Below are 21,089 nucleotides of genomic sequence, written 5' to 3'. Positions count from 1 at the left end.
TCTCTCTACTCTGATTGCATACAATTCGTTTATCTTCCAACCCTACATGAACTCCAGGAGTTGTACAGTTTGCAGCTCCTAGGTAGGTATTCTTTTCTCAGCCTTGAGGAATCTCACCCCACTTCTTTGCAGCTTAGTATTTAGCCACAGGCTCAAAAGCATAGCTTTCCAGATTTTGGAGTTTGTCTCTGCGTAGCTCCTTCTTCTCCAATACTCTATACAACATATTCCAGCTGACTTAGCCAATTTGAACTCCATTGTCTGTCCTCATCTCACTGAAGCCCTCATCATCTGTGTTCTGCTTGAGTTCCCCTTCCTATAGTGGGGTCTGGTAAATATCTTCAGGCAGAAAGTCAAGCAATTTTAGAGATCACATTTGTTCTCCTTCTCTTAGGGATCACAGTTCTCTGTTGTCACTTGTCCAATGTCTGAGAACAATTGTTTCATACATTGCGTAGTTTTCTAGTTGTTACAGTGGGAGAACCAGTGCAGTTCCAGTTATTCAGGTATGGCCAGAAACAGGTTTTCTAAACACATTTTTAAAACTAATGAATTAAAAACAAAAACCAAGAAACATCACACACCCAGAGTACTGATTCTTTATGTGAAATAAGCTTATAAATAGTGTGGGTTTTCAGGTACATGCGTGTACCATTTTCTGGGGAATGCTGAATTCCAGAAATACCAATTGAGTCTGAACATTGTACTATAACTACTCCCAGAAATTTTTTAGGCATTTCTGTTAGAGATTTTTGGGAAATATTCCTTTATAATTGTGCCCTAAATATATGTTGGAATACACACATACACACACACAAAATGAAATCATACTGATTACAGTATAAATCCAAGCCAAAAGGATTTCTCAGAATATTTAATAGACTTTAGAAAAATACAAGGAAATGCTTTACCTTTCAAGAAAAATCCTTATTTGTTTAGTCAATTTAGCATTATCTGAAGTATAGCCTTTGTGGATGTTAATAGCTATTTGCAAAGTGTTGAGAGTTTACTGTCAACATATTTCCCCTTAAAGTTTAAGATTCAAGGTAAAAATTAATATTCATATTTTCCATAAATCTGAAAATATATATGCCTAATATTTTATCTAAAACATGATATTTTATATGCAGTACATGATGAAGATTTTTTTGGTAGAAATTAAGATTGATGAGGTAAAATTTTAATAATTTTATTAATACATTGCTTGTAATAATGGAAATATAAGCACCAGAAAATCTCTCAGTGGACCAGAAAGACTTAACAAATAATTAATAATTTACCAATTAATTTAAATGAAAAATACAACTGACTAATAAGCAAATGAAAATTATCTTTAACCTTAATAACAATAAAACAGATTTTTTAAAAATCTAGATTTTTCAAAATTTAACACCTGATATTTCTCTTCAACCATTTCTTTTGCTAGCTCTCCCATCTCATTATTTGCCATCATAATTCACTTATTTTCTCATCCCTGAAACCTAGCATTGTACCTGACACTTTTACCCACAGCAACAAAATCATCATCATATTTTATCAATTTCTCTCCTAAATTCCTCTTGATATTTTTCTCCCTTACTTTAATCCAAGCCACCATTACTTTCAGTTGGGCTGCTATGTTGATGTTTTGTCCTGACCTCTCTATCTAAATTTGGCCTACATCACTCTATTTTCTTCTTAATATTTTTCAAAAGCTTTTCTAGCTTTATATTTTTTCTTAGAAAAAACCCTCAAAATATTAACAAGGTCTATAACATCTGGCTATTCCTTACTTCTCCAGCCTCATCTCTTCATGATCTAGTTTAGTGCATTTGTTGTCATGCATACTTGCATCCCGATTCTCACCAAGCTGCATTGAGCTTTAAGACCTTTCCATTGATGGTTCCCTCATTCTTGTTTTGTGTTTAGAGTATTTATTTATTTATTTATTTTTATTGCAGTAACACTGGTTTGTAACATTATATAAGTTTCAGGTGTACATCATTATATTTCGATTCCTGTGTAAATTACATCATATTCACCACCCAAAGACTAATTACAATCCGTCACCAGACACATGTGCCTAATAACCCCTTTTGCCCTCCTCCCTCCCACCTTCCCCTCTGGTAACCAGCAATCCAATATCTGTCTCAATCTGATTGTTTGTTGTTGTTTTTATCGTCTACTTATGAGTGAGATCATACAGTATTTGACTTTCTCCCTCTGACATATTTCGCGTAGTATAAAATACCCTCAAAGTCCACATCCATGTTGTTACAAATGGCTGGATTTCATCATTTATGGCTGAGTAGTATTCCATTGTATATATACCACATCTTCCTTATCTATTTGTCCCTTGATGGGCACCTAGGTTGCTTCCAAGTCTTAGCTATTGTGATTAATGCTGCAGTGAACATATATGTGCATGTATCTTTATGCATTCATGTGTTCCTGTTCTTTGGATAAATACCCAGGAGTGGAATAATTGGATTGTATGGTAGTTTTACTCTTAATTTTTTGAGGAATCTCCATACTGTTTTCCATAGTGGCTTCACCAGTTTGCACTCCCACCAGCAGTGTATGACAGTTCCCTCCTCTCCACATCCTTGCCAACATTTGTTGTTTACTGTCTTGTTAATTATAGCCCTTCTAATGAGGGTGAGGTGATATCTCATTGTAGTTTTGATCAGCATTTCCCTGGTAGTTAATGATGTTGAACATCCTTTCATGTACCTGTTAGCCATCCATATATGTTCTTTGGAGAAATGTCTGTTCAGATCTTTTACCCATTTTTTAATTGGGTTGTTAGTTTTTTCATTATTGAGATGTATGGCTTTATGTATTTTGGATATTAACCTCTTATCAGATATATATGGTTTGCAAATATCTTCTCCCAATTTTTAGATCGTTCTTTCATTTTGTTGATGATTTTCCTTTGCTGTGCAGAAGCTTTTTAGTTAGATGTAGTCTCTTAGTTGGTTTATTTTTTCTGTTGTTTCCCTTGCTCTGTCAGACATGGTACTTTAAAATATGCTGCTAAGGCTGATGTCGAAGAGCGTACTGCCTGTTTTCTGCTAAAAGTTTGGTGGTTTCTGGTCTTACATTCAACTTTTTAATCCATTTTGAGTTAATTTTTGTGTATGGTGTAAGATAATGGTCTACTTTAATTCTTTTGCATGCAGCTGTCCAGTTTTCCCTGCACCATTTATTGAAGAGACTTTCCTTTCTCCATTGTATGTTCTTGGCTCCTTTGTTGAAAATTAGCTGTCCATAGATATGTGGATTTATTTCTGGGCTCTCAACTGTTCCATTGATCCAGGTGTCTGTTTTTGTGCCAGTACCATGCTGTTTTGCCACTGTAGCTTTGGAGTATATTTTGAAATCAGGGAGTGTGATACCTCCAGCTTTCTTCTTTGTTCTTTTTTCTCAGGGTTCCTTTGGCTATTCGGAGTCTTTTGTCATTCTGTATAAATTTTAGGATTCTTTGTTCTATTTCTGTGAAAAATGTTGTTGAAACTTCCATAGGGATTGCATTGAATCTGTTGATTGCTTTAGGAAGTAGGAACATTTTAACTATGTTAATTCCTCCAATCCAAGAGCACAGAATATCTTTCCATTTTTTTGTGTCTTCAATTTCTTCCAATAAAGTTGTGTAGTTTTCAGTGTACAGATCTTTCACCTCTTTGGTTAAGTTTATTCCTAGGTATTTTATTCTTTTTGTTGCAATTCTAAATAGGATTGTATCCTAAATTTCTCTTTCTGCTACTTTGTTAGTGTAGAGAAACACAACTGATTTTTGTTATTGATTTTGTGTCCTGCAACTTGACTATATTTATTTATTATTTCTAAATGCTTTTTGGTGCATTCTTTAGGATTTTCTACATACAAAATCATGTCATCTGCAAATACTGACAGTTTCACTTCTTCTTTCCAATTTGGATCTCTTTTATTTCTTTTTCTTGACAGGTGGCTCTGGCTAGGACTTCCAATACTATGTTAAATAAGAGGGGTGGAGTGGGCATCCTTGTCTGGTTCCTGTTCTTGCAGGGATAGTTGTCTATTTTTCTCTATTCAGAATGATATTAGCTGAAGGTTTCTCATAGATGGCCTTTATTATGTTGAGGTACTTTCCTTGTATATCTATTTTATTCAGAGTTTTTATCATAAGTGGATACTGTATTTTTTCAAATGCTTTCTCTACATCTATTCAGATGATCATGTGATTTTTATTCTTCATTTTGTTAATGTGATGTATCATGTTGATTGATTTGCAGATGTTGAACCATGCTTGCATCCCTGGAATAAATCCCACTTGATCATGGTTTATAATCTTTTTAAGGTATTGTTGTATTCGACTTGCTAGTATTTTGTTGAGGATTTTTACGTCGATGTTCTTCAGTGATGTTGACCTGTAATTTTTTTTGTGTTGCCCTTGTCTGGTTTTGGTATCAGGGTAATGTTGGCTTTGTGGAATGAGTTAGAAAGCTTCCCCTCCTCTTCAATTTTTCAGAAGAGTGTGAGAAGGATACATATTAATTCTTCTTTGAGTGATTGGTAGAATTCACCAGGGAAGCTGCCTGGTCCTGGACTTTGGGGAGATTTTTGTTTTTGTTTTTGTTTTTATGGACCTTACTTCTTCTTTTTCTTTTTTAGGAAAATTCGCCCTCAGCTAAAATCTGTTGCCAATATTCATCTTCATTTTTTTTTTCCTCCACAAAGCCCTAGTACATAGTTGAATATCTTATTTGTAGATCATTCTGGTTCTTCTATGTGGGATGCCTCCACTGTGTGGCTTGATGAGTGGTGCATAGATCCATGCCCAGGATCTGACCCAGCAAACCCCAGGCCGCTGAACTGGGGCATGCGAACTTAACTACTCAGCCACAGGACTGCCCCTTTTGGTAGGTTTTTGATTACTGCTGTGATCTCCTTACTAGTGATTGGTCTATTCAAATTCTCTGTTTATTCTTGACTCAGTTTTAGAAAGTTGTGTAATTCTAAGAATTTATCCTTTTCTTCTAGATTATCTGATTTGTTGGTGTATAGCTTTTTGTAGTATTCTCTTATAATCTTTTGTGTTTCTGAGATGTCCATTGTAATTTCTCCTCTTTCATTTCTGATTTTGTTTATTTGAGACTTCTCTCTTTTTTTCTTAGTGAGTCTAGCTAAAGGTTTGTCAATTTTGTTTATCATTTCAAAGAAACAGCTCTTAGTTTCATTGATTTTTTTCCACTTTTTTTTGTTTCTATTTCATTTATTTCTCCTCTGATTTTTATTATTTCCTTGTATCTACTGATTTTGGGTTTTGTTTGTTCTTTTTCCAGTTCTTTCAGGTGCACTGTTAGATTGTTTATCTGACATTTTTCTTGTTTGTTGGTTTTCTTCCTGTCAGTGATTTCTAGTTTCATATTTTTGTGGTCAGAAAAGATACTTGGTAATATTTTGATCTTCTTAAATTTATTGAGACTTGTTTTGTGGCCTAATATGTGATCAGTCCTGGAGAATGTTCCATGTGCATTTGAAAAGAATGTGTATTCTGTGGTTTTGTGATGGAATGTTCTGTACATATCTACTAAATCCATCTGGTCTAATGTGTCATTTAAGGCCAATGTTTCCTTGTTGATATTCTGTTTGGATGATGTATCCATTGGTATAAGTGGTGTGTTAAAGTCCCCTACTATTATTTTGTTACCATCTATTTCTCCTTTTATGTCTCTTAATAATTGCTGTATATATTTAGGTGCTCCTATGTTGGGTGCATAGATATTGACAAGTGTTATAGCCTCTTGTTGTATCATTCCCTTTATCATTATGTAGTGCCCGTCTTTCTCTGTTGTTACAGGTTTTTTTTTTGTCTATTTTTTCTGCTATAAGTATTCCTACCCCTGCTTTCTCTTCATTGCCAGTTGTATTGAGTATCACTTTCCGTCTTTCAGTTTGTGAGTCTCTTTAGGTCTGAAATGTGTCTTGTATATAGTATATATATGGGTCTTGTTTTTTTATCCAATCAGCCACCCTGTGTCTTTTGATTGGAGCATTTAGTCCGTTGACATTTAAAGTACTATTGATAAGCATGTACTTATTGCCATTTTGTTACTTCTTTTCTGGGTGTTTTAGTAGTTCTTCTCTGTTCCTTTCTTCTTCTCTTGTTCTCTTCCCTTGTGCTTGAAGGATTTCTTTAGTATTGTGTTTGAGTTCCTCTTAATTTTTTGTGTATTTATTATAGGTTTCTGGTTTGTGATTACCATGAGGTTCATATATAATAATCTATTTATATAGCAATCTATATTAAGTTGCTGGTCTCTTTAGTTTGATCTCTTTCTAAAAGCTCTACTCTTTTACTCCCCTCCTCCCACATTTTATGTTTTTGATATCACATCTAACCTCTTCTTTTGTGTGTATGTATCCATTACCCTCTTATCATGGAAATAGATAATTTTGGTTCTTTCATCTTTTGACCTTCATATTATCTCCATACGTGGTTATCTGCTACCTTTACTGTACTTTTGTCTTTACCAGTGATTTTATTGCCTTTTTGGGTTTGTTTGTTTGGTTTTTTTTTTTTTTTTTTTTTGATAATTTTCTTATTCCTATTTCTGGCCTTCTCTTTCCCGCTTAAATAAGTCCCTTTAACATTTCTTGTAAAACTAGTTTCTTGGTGATAAACTCCTTTAATTTTTGCTTGTCTGGGAAACTCTTTATGTCCCCTGCCATTCTGAATGATAACCTTGCTGAGTTGAGTATTCTTGGCTGTAGGTTTTTCCCATTCAGCACTTTAAATATATTGTGCCACACCCTTCTAGCCTGTAAGGTTTCTGTTGAGAAGTCTGCTGATAGCCTTATGGGAGTTCCTTTGTATGTAACTTGTTGCCTTTCTCTTGTGGCTTTTAGGATTCTCTCTTTATCTTTAATTCTTGACAGTTTAATTATAATGTGTCTTGGTGTGAGCCTCTTTCAGTTTATTTTGTTTGGTGCTCTCTGCTTCCTGTACCTGGATGTCTGTTTCCTTTCTTAGATTAGGAAAGTTTTCAGCTATTATTTCTTATGGATTCTCTGCCCTTTGTCTCTCTCTTCTCCTTCTGAGATGCCTGTAATATGGATGTCAGTGCACTTGATGTTGTCCCAGAGGTCCCTTAGGCTGTCCTTGTTATTTTTAATTCTCTTTTCTTTTATCTGCTCAGCTTCAGTGATTTCCTCTTGTCTTTTTCCAGCACACTCATCCATTCTTTTGTGTCATATACTCTGCTATTGAGTCCCTCTAGTGAATTTTTCATTTCCAGTATTGTTTTCTTCATTTCTAATTGGTTCTTTTTTATATTTTCCAATTCTTTGCTGACGTCTCACTGAGTTCATCCACTCTTCTCCCAAGATCAGTGAGCATCCTTATGACTTTTTGTTTGAACTCTTTGTCAGGTAGATTGTTTATTTCTGTTTTATTTAGTTCTTTTTCTGGGGGTTTGTCCTGTTCCCTTACTTGAAATGTATTCCTTTACCTCCTCATTTTGCTTCTTTCTCTGTGCTTATTTCTATGTATTAGGTGGGTAAACTACGTCTCCTGATCTTGGGGAGGTGGCTTTATGTAAGATATGCCCTATAAGGCCAAGCAATGTGCTTCCCTCTTGTCACCAGTTCCAAATGTTCCAGGAATGATCCCTGTGTGGGGTACATGTGTCCTTCTCTTGTGGCAGGATTGCTCTTGCTGCTGGTTCCCAGGGAGTCTAGGCTGTCCCCTAGCCAGCTGGTTGTAATGCTCAGCTGTGTGTGGCTGCTCTGGAGCCTTCAGTCATTTTATCAGGCATGGGAAGCCCCAGCACAGTTGGCTGCAAGGTCTAATAGCAAGTTCCTCTTGCAGTTTTTCTGTTAAGAGTCTAGGCCCCCAGAGTGGCTGGTTGCTGGGCTCAGGGGCTTACAATTGTTGTGGGCCTCTGGCCTGCAAGGCTGTTGTCAGCTCTCTCAGGATTGCAGCTGAGTTGGGCTGGCCCCAGGCACAGGAGCACCCAATTGTTTCAGGTTTTGGAAGGTGGGGCTGATCCCCTATGTGGTTATTTGAGAAGCACAAGTCTTTTGCTGCTGATGAGTCCCACCGCCCACAAGGCCACACACACTGTCAACACAGACTTGCCCCATGCATGCGTCCTGACCCCCTGAAGTGGACCCAGGTGCCCCACTGCAGAGGCCCCACACACTCCTCCAATGCCCCACACTCTCCATCCGCTCCTCACGTACCCTGCCCAGCAGAGGCAGACCCAGTCACCCAGCTGCAGAGGATCCAGGCACCCAGCCTATGCAGGCCCACAAGTGGCCTGAGAGCTTGTTGTCGGGTGGGACCAGTCACTAGGGCAATCTGCCTGGCCTGGCTGAGCTAGTTTAAATGGGCACTCTAGTGGGTGGGGCAGACCCTGGGCTAACAGGAGAGGGGAAATCTCCCATGGCATCTGCCAGCGTCTGGGTCAGCACGCCTGTACTAGGTCACAGTAATGGCTGCCATCAATGTCTCAGTCCCTGAAGAGGTCTCACCTCTCACCAAGATGCACCCAGAGCCTATCAGGTGAGTGTCTTTTCACCAAAGGACTGTGTGCCTTTCTGGTGATTTTAGGTTACTTTCTGAAATGAGTGAATTTGTGCATGGGTCCTTTAAGAGGTGGCTTTTTTTCCCTTATGTCCGATAGCTTTTCTGGGGATATTCCTCGGTGTTGTTAGTAGCCAGCAAAGCCAGATATTATGAGACTTATCTCAGTTGTGCTGAGTCCAAAGGATGCTTATAGCAGTAGTGCTCCCCTGCTCAGGTCCCCCACTCCTCCAGGGAAGGCTGTGTACCTTATTATTGCTTCTAGCCAGCCATGAACCACCACAGCTTGTGAAGGTGGCTTTTATTCTCTCCAGCAAGGAATGTTTGCCGCTTCTACCTCAGTTGGGACTGTCCCTTGTTGCAAGGGTTCTTTTTATCTAGTTTTCAGTTCTCTCTCAGGGGTAATTGTTCCCAGAGTAGTTGTAAATTTGTTGTGTCCATGGGACGAGGTGAGTTCAGAGTCCGCCTACACCACCGTCCTGACACCTCTCCAGTTCCCTCATTCTTGAATGTTCTTTTTCTGCATCTGTTTTCCCCTGGCTAACATCCTCAGTAAATGACATCCTCAGGCCAGCCTTTCCTAACTCCTCTCACACAAGTTTCAGCATAATTTTAGTTAGTTACTTATATAACTTGTTTAATGTCTGTTTTGCCAGTTAGCTTATAAATATCATGAAGCCAAAGAACATATTTATATTGTTTGTTTTAGGAGATCCAAGAACTTTGAGTATTTCCTGACTTAGATCTGATACTTGATAAGTAATTATTCAGTTATGATTAAATATTATACAAGAGAAAGGTGCTTCCAAGGAGATGTTCAGAAATGGGCACTCTCAGTCACTGACAGAAGCATAAATTGATGCAACCATTATGAAAATCAATTTGAAATTATTTTTCAAAATCTTTAAGTGTTCCTTTTCTTTGGCTCTGTAATTCCAAATCTGGGACTCTATCCAAGGGAAATATTTAAATATATATGTAAATAGTGTACAGTATATTTATCTGAGCATTATTTACAATATAAAAAATTTGGAAACCCTCAAACATTCAATAAATAGAAATTTGTTTAAATAACATTTAGGAAAATTTATCGGCTTAAGTCATCAAAACAGTTTCACAGAATTATGACATAAAAGTCTTCAATGAATCTTTATGTAAATGTCTTTGTGAAAGAGAATTCAGTGATATGGGAGAATCTAAAAGTTTAACTTAAAAAAATAATAAAATCATTTGCAAAAAATAAAAAGGAATCCTTAATTTAAATGGCAATCATGACATCTCATTTCCATGTCGTGAATCTTAGTAAAATAGTAGCAGAGATCAGGTCAAAAAAGAAAGGGGAAAAAATGTAGGTAAAAAAAGTTGTACGTAGAAGGACCCATAACTAAAATATACAACTATGTACTGAGGGGATTTGGGGAGAAAAAGCAGGAAAAAAAAAAAGATTGGCAACAGTTGTGAGCTCAGGTGCCAATCTTTAAAATAAAAAAAAAAATTCTATAAAATCCCATACAAATGGTGGCTATTTGTCAGTGAGAATTAACATTTATCTTTTGTTCTTATACACAGCAAATCACAAACGAAGGATGTGAAAAGGATCCTGAGTTCTTTTTTTAAAACCAGCATGTTATCTTTGAATGGTTTTGTAATGAATTTAACCCTGTCATTGCATAAACAGCACAGACACACATAGCCTTAAAATAACAATATGTTACATAATAAATGATTAAGGACATAAGAATGAATAAGGACGAAAATAACGGTTACAGACATCAAGTGTCAAAAGGAGGTTGGTGGAGGCAAAGATAAATGTCAGTGTGTAGATGTGGATGGCTTTAGGAGAGAAGGAGAGCTAATGGCATTTGCTATGACTGTGCACTTTCCCAAAGAGGAGATGCCACATGTTTTACATCAGGGAGTGTTGGCATATTAGTTTAGAAATGAATGAAATGCTTTTAAGGAAATCATGTGAAGTGGATTTTGATTAATGACGCTGACCTGTTAATTCTTATAATATTTTTGAACCTCTTTATAGCTCTTCGAGACACTGGAAAACAATCTATTAATAGTGACTGGAAGATTGAACACTCTGGAGCATTCAACTTAGCCGGAACTACTGTCCATTATGTAAGACGAGGCCTCTGGGAGAAGATCTCTGCCAAAGGTCCCACTACATCACCTTTACACCTCCTGGTATGAGGGAACAAATCGATAACATTGCATAAGCAATCTTGCTATGGCAAAGGGCATTTCTATCGTGCCTTCTCTAATCTTTTTTCCAAATTTGAGCTGTCAGGTAGACATTTAAAATCATTTAAGAGGTAGGCTTTTAGGGTGTTTTTTAAAAATATGTTTTAAATCATGATGTCTAAAACAAATTATTACAAGAGAAACAAGATGTTTTAGCGAATTCACAGACTCAAAGTAGAGGTGAATTACCAGGCAATAAGGAATCTCTTTTTCCTAAAAGCACACATTTGCTAACAAGAGTGGATGTCTGTAAAGAGAGTGCTATAATATAGCAGATCATGGCATTACACACATCTGTGAAATGAACATTGTCTGCATCTGTATAAAATGGTGTTGTCCCTGGGGAAGAGATTTGGTAACTATATCTAACAGTGCTTCCAATTACCCTGTTCTGTTTTCTTACTAGAAAGAAAGAATTATGAACATCTGAGAGTTTGGGATGATAAGTCTCTTTACCATATATTGAAAGACTAGATATGAGGCAGGACAGAGTTTGCAGTGAAAGAAGCAGAACAGTAGGGCTCTATGCCCAAGCTGGTGCAGGTTCACATGCCCTTTTTGACCTTGATCATTGCAGTCAGTGCTAATGTCTCAGGGACCAGAGGACTGACTGCACAACTGGTATGTTTTCTGTCCTAGCAGCAAAGTCTAAAATTCAGACACTTGAACTCCTCCTTAAGTCTTCACATAAGAAATACTCTAAAACACAATCACTTGACTATTTATTTGGAGTGTGGCGTGCCACATTATTTAATACCTCTATACAATTTAAGTTGAATTTGTCTTCAGTTGGAGACATCTGTGTTGCTAGTCTAGGAGCCGGAGGTTCAAATTACATATTGGCCTGTTTGTTCTTCCTACTTTGATGTGTCTGCAAATCACCTGGGGTTCTTGTTAAAATGTACTCTCTGATTCATTTGGTCTGGGGAGGAACCTGAGATCTGCGTTTCTAACTAGCTCCCAGGTGATGCCACTACTGCTGATTCATGGACCACACTTCTAATAACAATGTTTTGTAGAACTGCAGTCAGTAGGCTCTACCAACAGGAATACAGGGAGTAAGGTTAGTTGTGTGGGGACCTTCTGTTCCAAATCTTAATAATAATAATATACATCATTCACTGAGCACTGAGTCAGACACTGTCCAAAAGTGCTTTACATTCACTACAGCATTTAATCCTGACAATAACCCTGTGTAATATGTATCGTTATTACTCCATTTTACAAATTTTTAAAAAACTTAAGTATGAAAAAGGTTAAGTAATGTGCACAGTGTCTCCCAAGAAGTTATCTGTTAATAAACCAGGTGTTAATCAATCTTCTATGCTTCTTCCCCTGATATAAAGCTTAGAAGTTCTTTACACCAGACAGCCTTGATTCATAAGTGTATGTATGCCTTGAATAATTATTTTGTTCATCTCTCCAGTTTCTTTGGATCGCATTACTTAATTTGAATTGGAAACTCCACTCTGTGCTCTGTGCAATCTGGAGAGAGAAAAAAATGACTAACAGAACATTGTATGACCAATTATCTTGCCCTTTCCATGATTGGGTCACTTATAATAACATCATCAACAACAAACATGTTTTAATGACTGAGTTGCAGAAAATGCCATCAGCTTGCCTGCCTTATATGAATGTAACCTACACTTTTTATGGAGCAAGACTGAGGCTCTTTTACTGAGCCTCTAATTCAAAAATCTTAAAACAGTATATGTGAGACCTCAGGGCTGGGCACATGGAGTTTCCTTGATGCAGAATTCTTAATCTGACTGGTAATTACCAAGGTTTTTCCTGGAAGCATGAAACGTAATTAAAGTCAGTGAACTATGTCTAAAAGAAGGCATCTATGTGACCTGGATTTATTCAGTAATCCAAGGGAAACTGCACTTTTAAGATATTTTTCTTTAATGACTATTACAGATTGAAAGCCGGTACTGAATTTTGAAAGGCAATACTTTCTGCTGCCATGCTTCAGTATGTGCCCTCAACTGCAACACGGTCACACTTTCCTTCTTGCAAAGAATACTGCCAAATTCAAATGGTTTAAGAAAGAGCTAATGATTTTGTAGCCAATGTCTTTATTTTAAATGGCATTAGATATTCAAGGACAATCTAAAGTTCTATCAATGAAAAGGTAGTTTTGTTAGGAAAAATAGACACATTTTCATTTAATTAAATAAATTGGCAAATAGCTATTATTTATATGTTCACTTCATCACTTTAAAAACTATGAAATAGTCTGGTTATGTGCATAAACAAGGTAAGTTAATCTCACTCTCTCTCTCTTTTTTAACACGTTTAGCTGAAAGTCACTTATAACAGGCAATATCAAATGAGATATTTAAAGCCAAAATAAGCACCAGGATACACTTAGAATTAGTACCCACTATATTATGTATATGTGAGTTTAAAAACTATTATTTTTATTATTGATATAGGTGATTTATAATGCCATCATGCTGGTTCCTCAATCCACATATTAAAATATATCTTAATATTTCTGTTGCTATATTGAGTAGACTCTTGAGAAAAGGTAAAGAAAATTAACCTTGGGCTCATTTAAATTTTCTCCCATGGAGTGTTAACTCTAAATTACCTATCATTACAACTACTTGATACAGGTTAAATATCAAACAAAGTTCTCTAATAATTTACCATAATTTCAAATTTAGATATATATTTTTATGCATGATATTGTATTTTATAGATTGCTTCCATAAATCCTTAGATCGATAGAATTGATACATTCCATGGGGTTATTTGACATATTTTGTGTAAATATATTTATAAAGAAACATATATTCTCATTCATTCTTTCATTTAAAATGAGTATATTTCAGATATTTTTCTTTAATTTAAAATATGTATGACTGCTCATGATGATGCACTGGGTCCCAGGGGAGAACAAAACAGACACGGTCCCTGCTTGTGGTTTAGTCCACTGTAGCCCAAAGTTCAGTCATTCTCATGCATCCTTTATGGTTTATTGCACTGTTTACATATGTATACATAACTGTACCATTATTAATTTAATATTTATTATCAAGTTCATTTACACATAGATTCTTTACAGAGGAAGTGATCATTACTACAAATGGAAAATTAGTAACCTTGCCAAAATTAAAAGTTAATTGCAAACATATATGGAATATAATTCTTGTCCTCCAGTTGGCTTAGAAGTTCTCTACCCTATGGAGTGAAATGATTCCCAAAGTCTTCTATCCTCCTCCTCTCTTGATACAGGTTCTCACTATCCATCTTTTAGTTTTATGTGCTTGAAAAGGCTGCATTTGATATTAGATTGTGGGTTATATGTTGATGTTAGATAGGACACATATCCCTGACCCCCTGCTAATGTCATCTCATCTACGTACCATGCTTTGGGGAACTGTCTAGTCCATCAGCTTGAGAGAAAATGATCTGGTATCTCTGCACTCATTCAAATGGGCTTTTTTTCTTGCGGTCTGTAGCTCAGAGGTAAGTGTGTAACTCCAGTCTTTTCAGAGTATGACAGTTTCAACATCTAAGCAGTAATGTCCCAATTCTACTATGGATTAAAGGAGCTTGCACACCATGCAATCAGCATTTTAAGGTATCAATATCCTTAGTTTTATGCTTCACTTTGAACGTGCTCTACTTTGACCCATCTGCCTTGATCACTTTTATATATTATCTTATAGGTGCTGCTGTTTCAAGACCAGAATTATGGTCTTCACTATGAATACACTATCCCATCAGACCCTCTTCCAGAGAATCAGAGTTCTAAAGCACCTGAACCCCTTTTCATGTGGACACACACAGGCTGGGAAGATTGCGATGCAACATGTGGAGGAGGTGAAGGATTTTGCAATATTTGTCTTTCCAAAACAGCAGTTGTTTTCTGATTAGCCATTGACACTTAAGACAGATCCACCACCCCTTATCTGAAATTCCAAACTCCATAAAGAATTGGAAACTGAAAGGCAAGAGAGAAGGTATTACAAGAAGGAGAGAATGATCAACTATATCAAAAGCTGCTAAGTCAAACATAATGTGGACTGAGAATTGACTCTTATGTTTAAATATATTATATTGCATTTATTTTATTTTAAAATGTCTTTATTATATTTGAAACATAGAGGTCAATGATGACCCTGTCAAAATTCATTTTAATGAAGTATTTGGCTCAAACGACTAAGTGGAATGAATTCAAGAGAAAATGACATATCATGAATCGGAGAAAGGATTCAAGGTAACTTAGGAAATATTGCTGAAAGAAGAAAACAGAGAAATGCAGCAACAGCTGGAGGGGAATATGAGTTTGTTGTCGTTGTATTTAACAGGGGGAATTACACATGATTAATTGCCAGTGTGCATTTTCTAGAAAAGAATGGAAAACTAGTGATGCAAAGAAGAGAGCAAAAAATGGGTGAAGTGATATCCTTGAGTAGGCAAGCTGGAGATGGATTGGAGTAGTTGGCTTTGGGTTGAAATATGGACAGCCCATCACTAGTAACAGGAGAAAAGACAGTATTTGTGAACAGAAGCAGGCGACAGGAACTTATAGTGGTAGTCTTCTAGTTACATCTGTTTTATTAATAAAAGCCATCTTGCTAACAGCGAAGGTGGAAAAAGGAGATAGTAGAATTTGGAAAAGAGGTCACTTAAGAGAGTGAGAGAGTGAATGAAGTGGGTAAATGTATCTTGATTGTGTGGTAGCTCTCCCTGATGGTACACTTGAAGTTAAGGGTCATGAACTTAGTTTGACAACAGCCAACATAATGGTGTGTTACCCTTCAGTTATGTATAGCATGCAGATGCACTTGTGGAGTGAGTTTGGGAATTGCCAGGTGAGTATAAAAAAATAAAAATAAAAAATATAGGTGACCTGAGGTTGTTTGTAAGGAGCTGAAAATGGTTCATCATGGAATTTAGTTATATAAGGAGGAAAGTAAAGAGATCAGCAGCTTGAAAGACGGTGAAAACGTGGTAAGATTGATGGATTATAGGGCCTGGTGGGGTTAAAGAACTTTTAGTCTCAGGGTATTAAAGGGAGAGGGCTGGGAACACAGGAGATGGTGACAGAAAATAGAGCTGAGATTATGGAGGAGTCATAGTTATTGGTAATAACAAGACCAAGGGAGTTCATGGCTGAAGTAAAGTGAAAGGCAGGATCTCTGGGAAGAGAAGAGGCTAGGAAGTGAGAGGTCTCAGTGTTAGAAGAATCATTCAAATGGATAACATAATTACAAAAATTGTGCCAGAAGCAGTATTAGAAAATATAACAATAATCCAGGAACTAAAATCTTAAAGAGAGGGAGTGGCCCAAGGGTTGGTGTTTGACTCCAGCAAGAAGGGGGATGCGTTCTATAGTCTGATCTAAAGCTGGATGTTTGGGAAGAAGGAAGAGAGAATGGTTGGGTAGTGGCCTGAGGAGGATGGACACCCATGCTGCCTCTAAATCCAAAGGTGCAGGGCGTAAGCAGGAAAATGGCCACCCCCCTGGAGGCTGCAGGGAAAGCAAGAAACAGTGTCCTCAGGAGAGAGCAAAAAGGTGCCAGCAACATCCAGAGGTGCGGAGGCTGGGGAGAAGCAGCTTTTGTCAAAGTGCTCAGAGATCTGGGCTTCTCAGCTGACTCGTGGAGCACCTGGCCTTAAGGGGTCACCAGAGTAAAGGCACCATTGTGGGGCAGAGGAAGGGGAGATTATACAGATCATGCTTTGCTCCCAAGGATATAGAGTGATTACAACAAAAGGATTTCAGATCATTCTTGCAATTTAAAAGAATTTATTGGTCATCTTTGCCACAATGAAATTTTCATTGGCCATGTTTCTCCTGGGGCCCCTTTATTGCCATGTGACTTGAGATCCTCTCCCCTCCTGTCTCCAGCTGATGCTCCCATATACACCTGGATTCCTGTTCCTCTGCTCCACCCTTTCTTCACTGATGCCAGGGCCTGTTTCACTTAAGAGATTCTGCTTCATATCTTCTATCCAAATAAAAAGACAAAAATACAACAGAAACAAATATATTTGAAGTGAAAATCTACACGGTTAGAATTTTCTCTTTATATAACTCAGATTAGAACGACCAGCCGCCAGGCAATGGTGAGCTGTGGGGAAGTGCAGTGATGAAAAGGTTGATGGTTCCTGTTACAGCACTGAAAGGCAGTCATTAAAATCTGTTTATATTTGAAATTCTAGGCAGGAAAATGTTTGCCCAGTGAATTTTATTATCCTAAATTTTTTTCTTTCTGTAATTGTGGTCTAATAAAAGCTGCATCAGAAGTAAACATACAGAACTTGTCAGTCTTCAATTTGAAAAAGCAAGTTTTTAGGGTTAAAAATTTTTCCAAAAATCACGTTAATTACAGCCTAGTATATGTTTTGCCAATTGCCAAACCGTAAAGAATTAGAGGTTCATTATAAATTCTTTTAGTTTCAGAGTCACAAGGGCTTTTAGATATTCTCAAGCATAACTTCTTAATTATTAACATGAGAAAATTGAAGAGCATAGAGGTTAACTGACTTCGCGTGGTCACATGCCCACTGGGGGTAGAGCCAGGATTAGAATCCAGGATTCCTGAGTTCAAGTCTTCTTTCCTCCTCATCATATACTTCCTTCAAGAATAGCTCAGGAGGCTTAATGCCATTTCTTTCCACAAAATAGAGCATGTCCCTTAGAGATTATGTAAGTTTTCTTTGGATTCAAAGACATGTTTTATTTTAATCTGCTAAATAAGAATTTAGATATGTCCTTATTTTTATTTCAAATGGTTTAGTTTGCAAAATAATCCTTCTAATTATACACGATCTCTATATGATTTGCGCTTGAATAGATCTTTCTCAAATCTGTTCCATTGTGTTTAGTCAACAGTTTTCAATTATCTCTGACTATGTTAATAGGGCGCATATTGAATTCAATGCCAAAATATTTCTGGGCTTTTGGATATTATTTTCCTTTGCAGTTCATAAATAAAGTGGATGGACAGGATTTCAAGAATCGCATCATTTCTGACTTCGTATTTTCGATTTTATAGCCAGAAAGAGCTTTGTAATCTTTCAGCATATTCATGAATTAAATGAGAGTAAGTTCAAAGCACAGAACATTGGAAACAGATTCATGCAAAATTTCTCTTCAAGAGCAAAGAAATAATAGCACTATTTTACTTCACAGGAATACATTAAGCAAGAGCAAATAAAGTATCATGGAACGGTATAAAGTTTCAATGTTTCACATAAGTTATTTTTTTAATTCTATTGTAAGGCATTAGACTGTCAGCAATAAGTGGGGAAAAAATTTTTTTGAGATACCTAGTGTTGTGTAGCTAAATATTTATTACAATGATCTTTTATATCAGTATCTCAAACTAAGTTTTAAAATGATAACCCAAATTAAGGTTAATTCATTGTGCATTTCTATTAACTGATTAATACCAGTTATTACAAGATCTGAAAAGCCTAAGATAGAAACATTCCTTCAAGAGGGAATATTGTTTTAAAATATCTAACGGATGCTGGTGATCTCAAGTAAATTTTTCCAACAGTTTAATATATGTACACTTTTCATCACTGTCTTTTCAAATTCTGATGGTTCTAGAATGATTTGAATTGATATATTGCTTTGTATTTTAGCATTGCCTATTGAAATTAGTCCTTTTATTTTCAAACAGCTTACAATGTATTGGTGAAACAAATGTTTGCTTTACATTGGTGTTCTAAAATATCTAAAAAATCTTTGAAGGAATGTTTTAAATTTATCTTGGCACCTCAGAAGAGTGGGTCAGTGGATAAAGTTCCTTTTGACATAAAAGACCTGTTTTAAGTGATCTTAGCCTTCGGAGGCATTAGAGATGTATCGTTCCAGAATATCTGAGCGTGTATGTGAAATCAGCATTCCTCATACTGCATAAATCACTGCATTGCTCTAGGATTTATTTTGATCTAGTGAATGAATTAATTGTATAAAAGCTAGAACAAGGACTGCAAAATTCAATGACCTCTTTTGAAGTAAATGACGAGTTAAACATGGGTTTAGGAAATCTGAATAGATACAATTTAAAGGGGAAAAGAATAAGCTAACATTACACATTCTTCACATTAGTCCAAATCCTACTAGCTTACGACTCTCATGCTGTTCGCCTCTAGACAGGGCTGTCCTTGTTCACGACTAAATTCTGAGGAGGCATCCAAGACTTTGGGTTCAAGTTGAGGAGAAATATCTTAGTGTTCAAATGCCTGTATCTTTTTAAGGGTGCAGTTTGTTTCAGTTTTTCCATTTTAAAGGCACTTTGCGTGTACCAAAATAAATGTTATTAGCCAAATAAATGCAAAAATACTTTTTTCTGTGCATTTTATTTCAATAATATTTAGTACAATTGTGTATTCTACCCTCTTAAAGTAATAGGAATATTTTTGTATTATTGGAAACTCCCTATAAACTTGAAGTTTAATACCTAAATGATAATCCATTAAGTGGACTTGCCATAGATAACTATTTCAATTAGTCTTTTGCCAATGATTTTTCACCATTTTAGGAAACACAGTGTTGAGATGAGCCTCTTAGTAGAGAAGGAACTTTGGGCTTGAATTACATGCTTATATTTCAGTCATTGATTCCTTTACCAATACTGACTGTGCACTGACTATTACTGGGTGGTCCAAAGATGAGTGCTTTCTACTTTTAGAGAGTTCATTGTCCATCTAGTAGGGGACAGATAATAGTAAAATCACTATACAGAGTCATATGGGGAGAGGTAGAAAGCCTTCCAGGAATATGCATAGGTGCAAAGGCACTGGTGTTGGTAAGAATGTTTATTACTAGGGTGCAAAATATGGGATCAAGGAGTGGGAACTGATTTGCCTAGGAAAGTAGAAAGAAGCTAGTTCATAAAGATCCTTGAGTGTTATGCTAGCACTCAAGTTAAATTTAACTTGAAAGTTATGGGATCCCATTAAAATATTTGTGTGCATGGGAATGACAAGATCAGATTGGATTATGTATTGGATGTTATGAACAATATGAAATAAAATTTTTTCATTAAAATAGAAAACGAAATAGTCATTTTAATATTAAGCCCAAACCCTGAGGGAAAAATATTTTAAAGAAATGTAAAAAGAATAGCTAAGAAGTAAATGGCATGACATGATTTTTGGAAGTTGTTCAAGTTAAAAAATGTATGCTTAAAAAATAACCAGCATTTTATGTATCTCTTAGAAGTGCTCAGAGAAAAGTCCTTCATCCTCAATAAAGTATATTTACTTCTGGTTCACTTGCTTGCTGGCCATTATTAGTTCAACAGAAAAAAATAGTTTAAAAGAAAATTATAAAGATAAATGAATATATATAGTCTCTGTCTTATAGAGTTCCATAATTTTATTAAAAAGTTTGGGATCTCCAATAATATATAGAAAATTTAAAAACACTGAACCCTGTCCTGAGCATGTGTTTCTACATTTATGATGCAAGTTCTAGAAATGTGATCTACCTAAATAGAATGTAGCTTTATTAAAAATATCCCTTTGGTTAAATACAGAGCATAGAAAAAAATATTGGCTTATCTCTGAGACTGGAAAAGAAGGCACACAATATAATATCTAGTCTTTATGTCTTCAGAAAACAAAGAAAGAGTCAGTAAATAAAAATGACCTTTCATTTTCAGATTTTGCCCAAATTTGGTAATGAGATGAATGCATTAATGGCTATTTTATTTTATTCGTAATTGTGTTTAAAACGGTGAAACAGATTTCCTCAATGCTGATTTAATGGGAATGACCCAGAGGTGAAGTTAATTGCCATAAAACAAGTAATACACTGTCAACAGCTTGCAGCTACTCATGGTTCAGGCAGAAGGCCAGTCGCTTCATCGCTTTCTGTTCGTCCCTAGGTTCCACGGTATTGGATGCATTGTAAATACTGCTATTAGATGCTAGAATGGAAATTTCCTGTGTTGGCTAGGACGTAAAAATATATAAAAGAAAAAAATTAAACAATAACATTTCCATATGGCTTTGAGTTCTTAGTTGTGTTTTCATAGGCATAATGTTTCTGTAGCTGAGCAATAGATTTTTTTCCTCTGATTCTGTTGTTTTTGTTCAACGAAATAAAAAAAAGTAGGGCTAATTTTATCCTATCTGCCAAAAAACTTACGATGTGAGCTTCCTCGCTGCAATGGAAGTGTCCCAGTTCATACTCACACGCCTTCATACTTTCTTAGAGCACCACTAAGGTGCTCCCTGAAATGATGCCAATACCTATGTCCATTTTCATATATCACTACTGATCCTTAAAAGATGTTTTCAGTAGTTC

General features: G+C 36.2%; 1 protein-coding gene across 2 annotated transcripts in view; it reads left to right on the top strand.

Moving 5' to 3' along the window:
* Positions 1–21,089, top strand: part of ADAMTS19 (ADAM metallopeptidase with thrombospondin type 1 motif 19) — a 236,414-nt gene that overhangs the window by 180,580 nt on the left and 34,745 nt on the right. For both annotated transcript variants that reach the window (XM_070234436.1, XM_023617756.2), the window contains 2 exons: positions 10,584–10,741; positions 14,482–14,635. In XM_070234436.1, coding sequence (XP_070090537.1) covers positions 10,584–10,741; positions 14,482–14,635 — 312 coding nt within the window. The remainder of the gene's footprint in view (positions 1–10,583; positions 10,742–14,481; positions 14,636–21,089) is intronic.

The sequence above is a fragment of the Equus caballus genome, chromosome 14 (assembly GCF_041296265.1).
Source record: "Equus caballus isolate H_3958 breed thoroughbred chromosome 14, TB-T2T, whole genome shotgun sequence".
Classification (NCBI taxonomy): Eukaryota; Metazoa; Chordata; class Mammalia; order Perissodactyla; family Equidae; genus Equus; species Equus caballus.
This window is presented reverse-complemented; position numbering and strand designations above follow the sequence as displayed.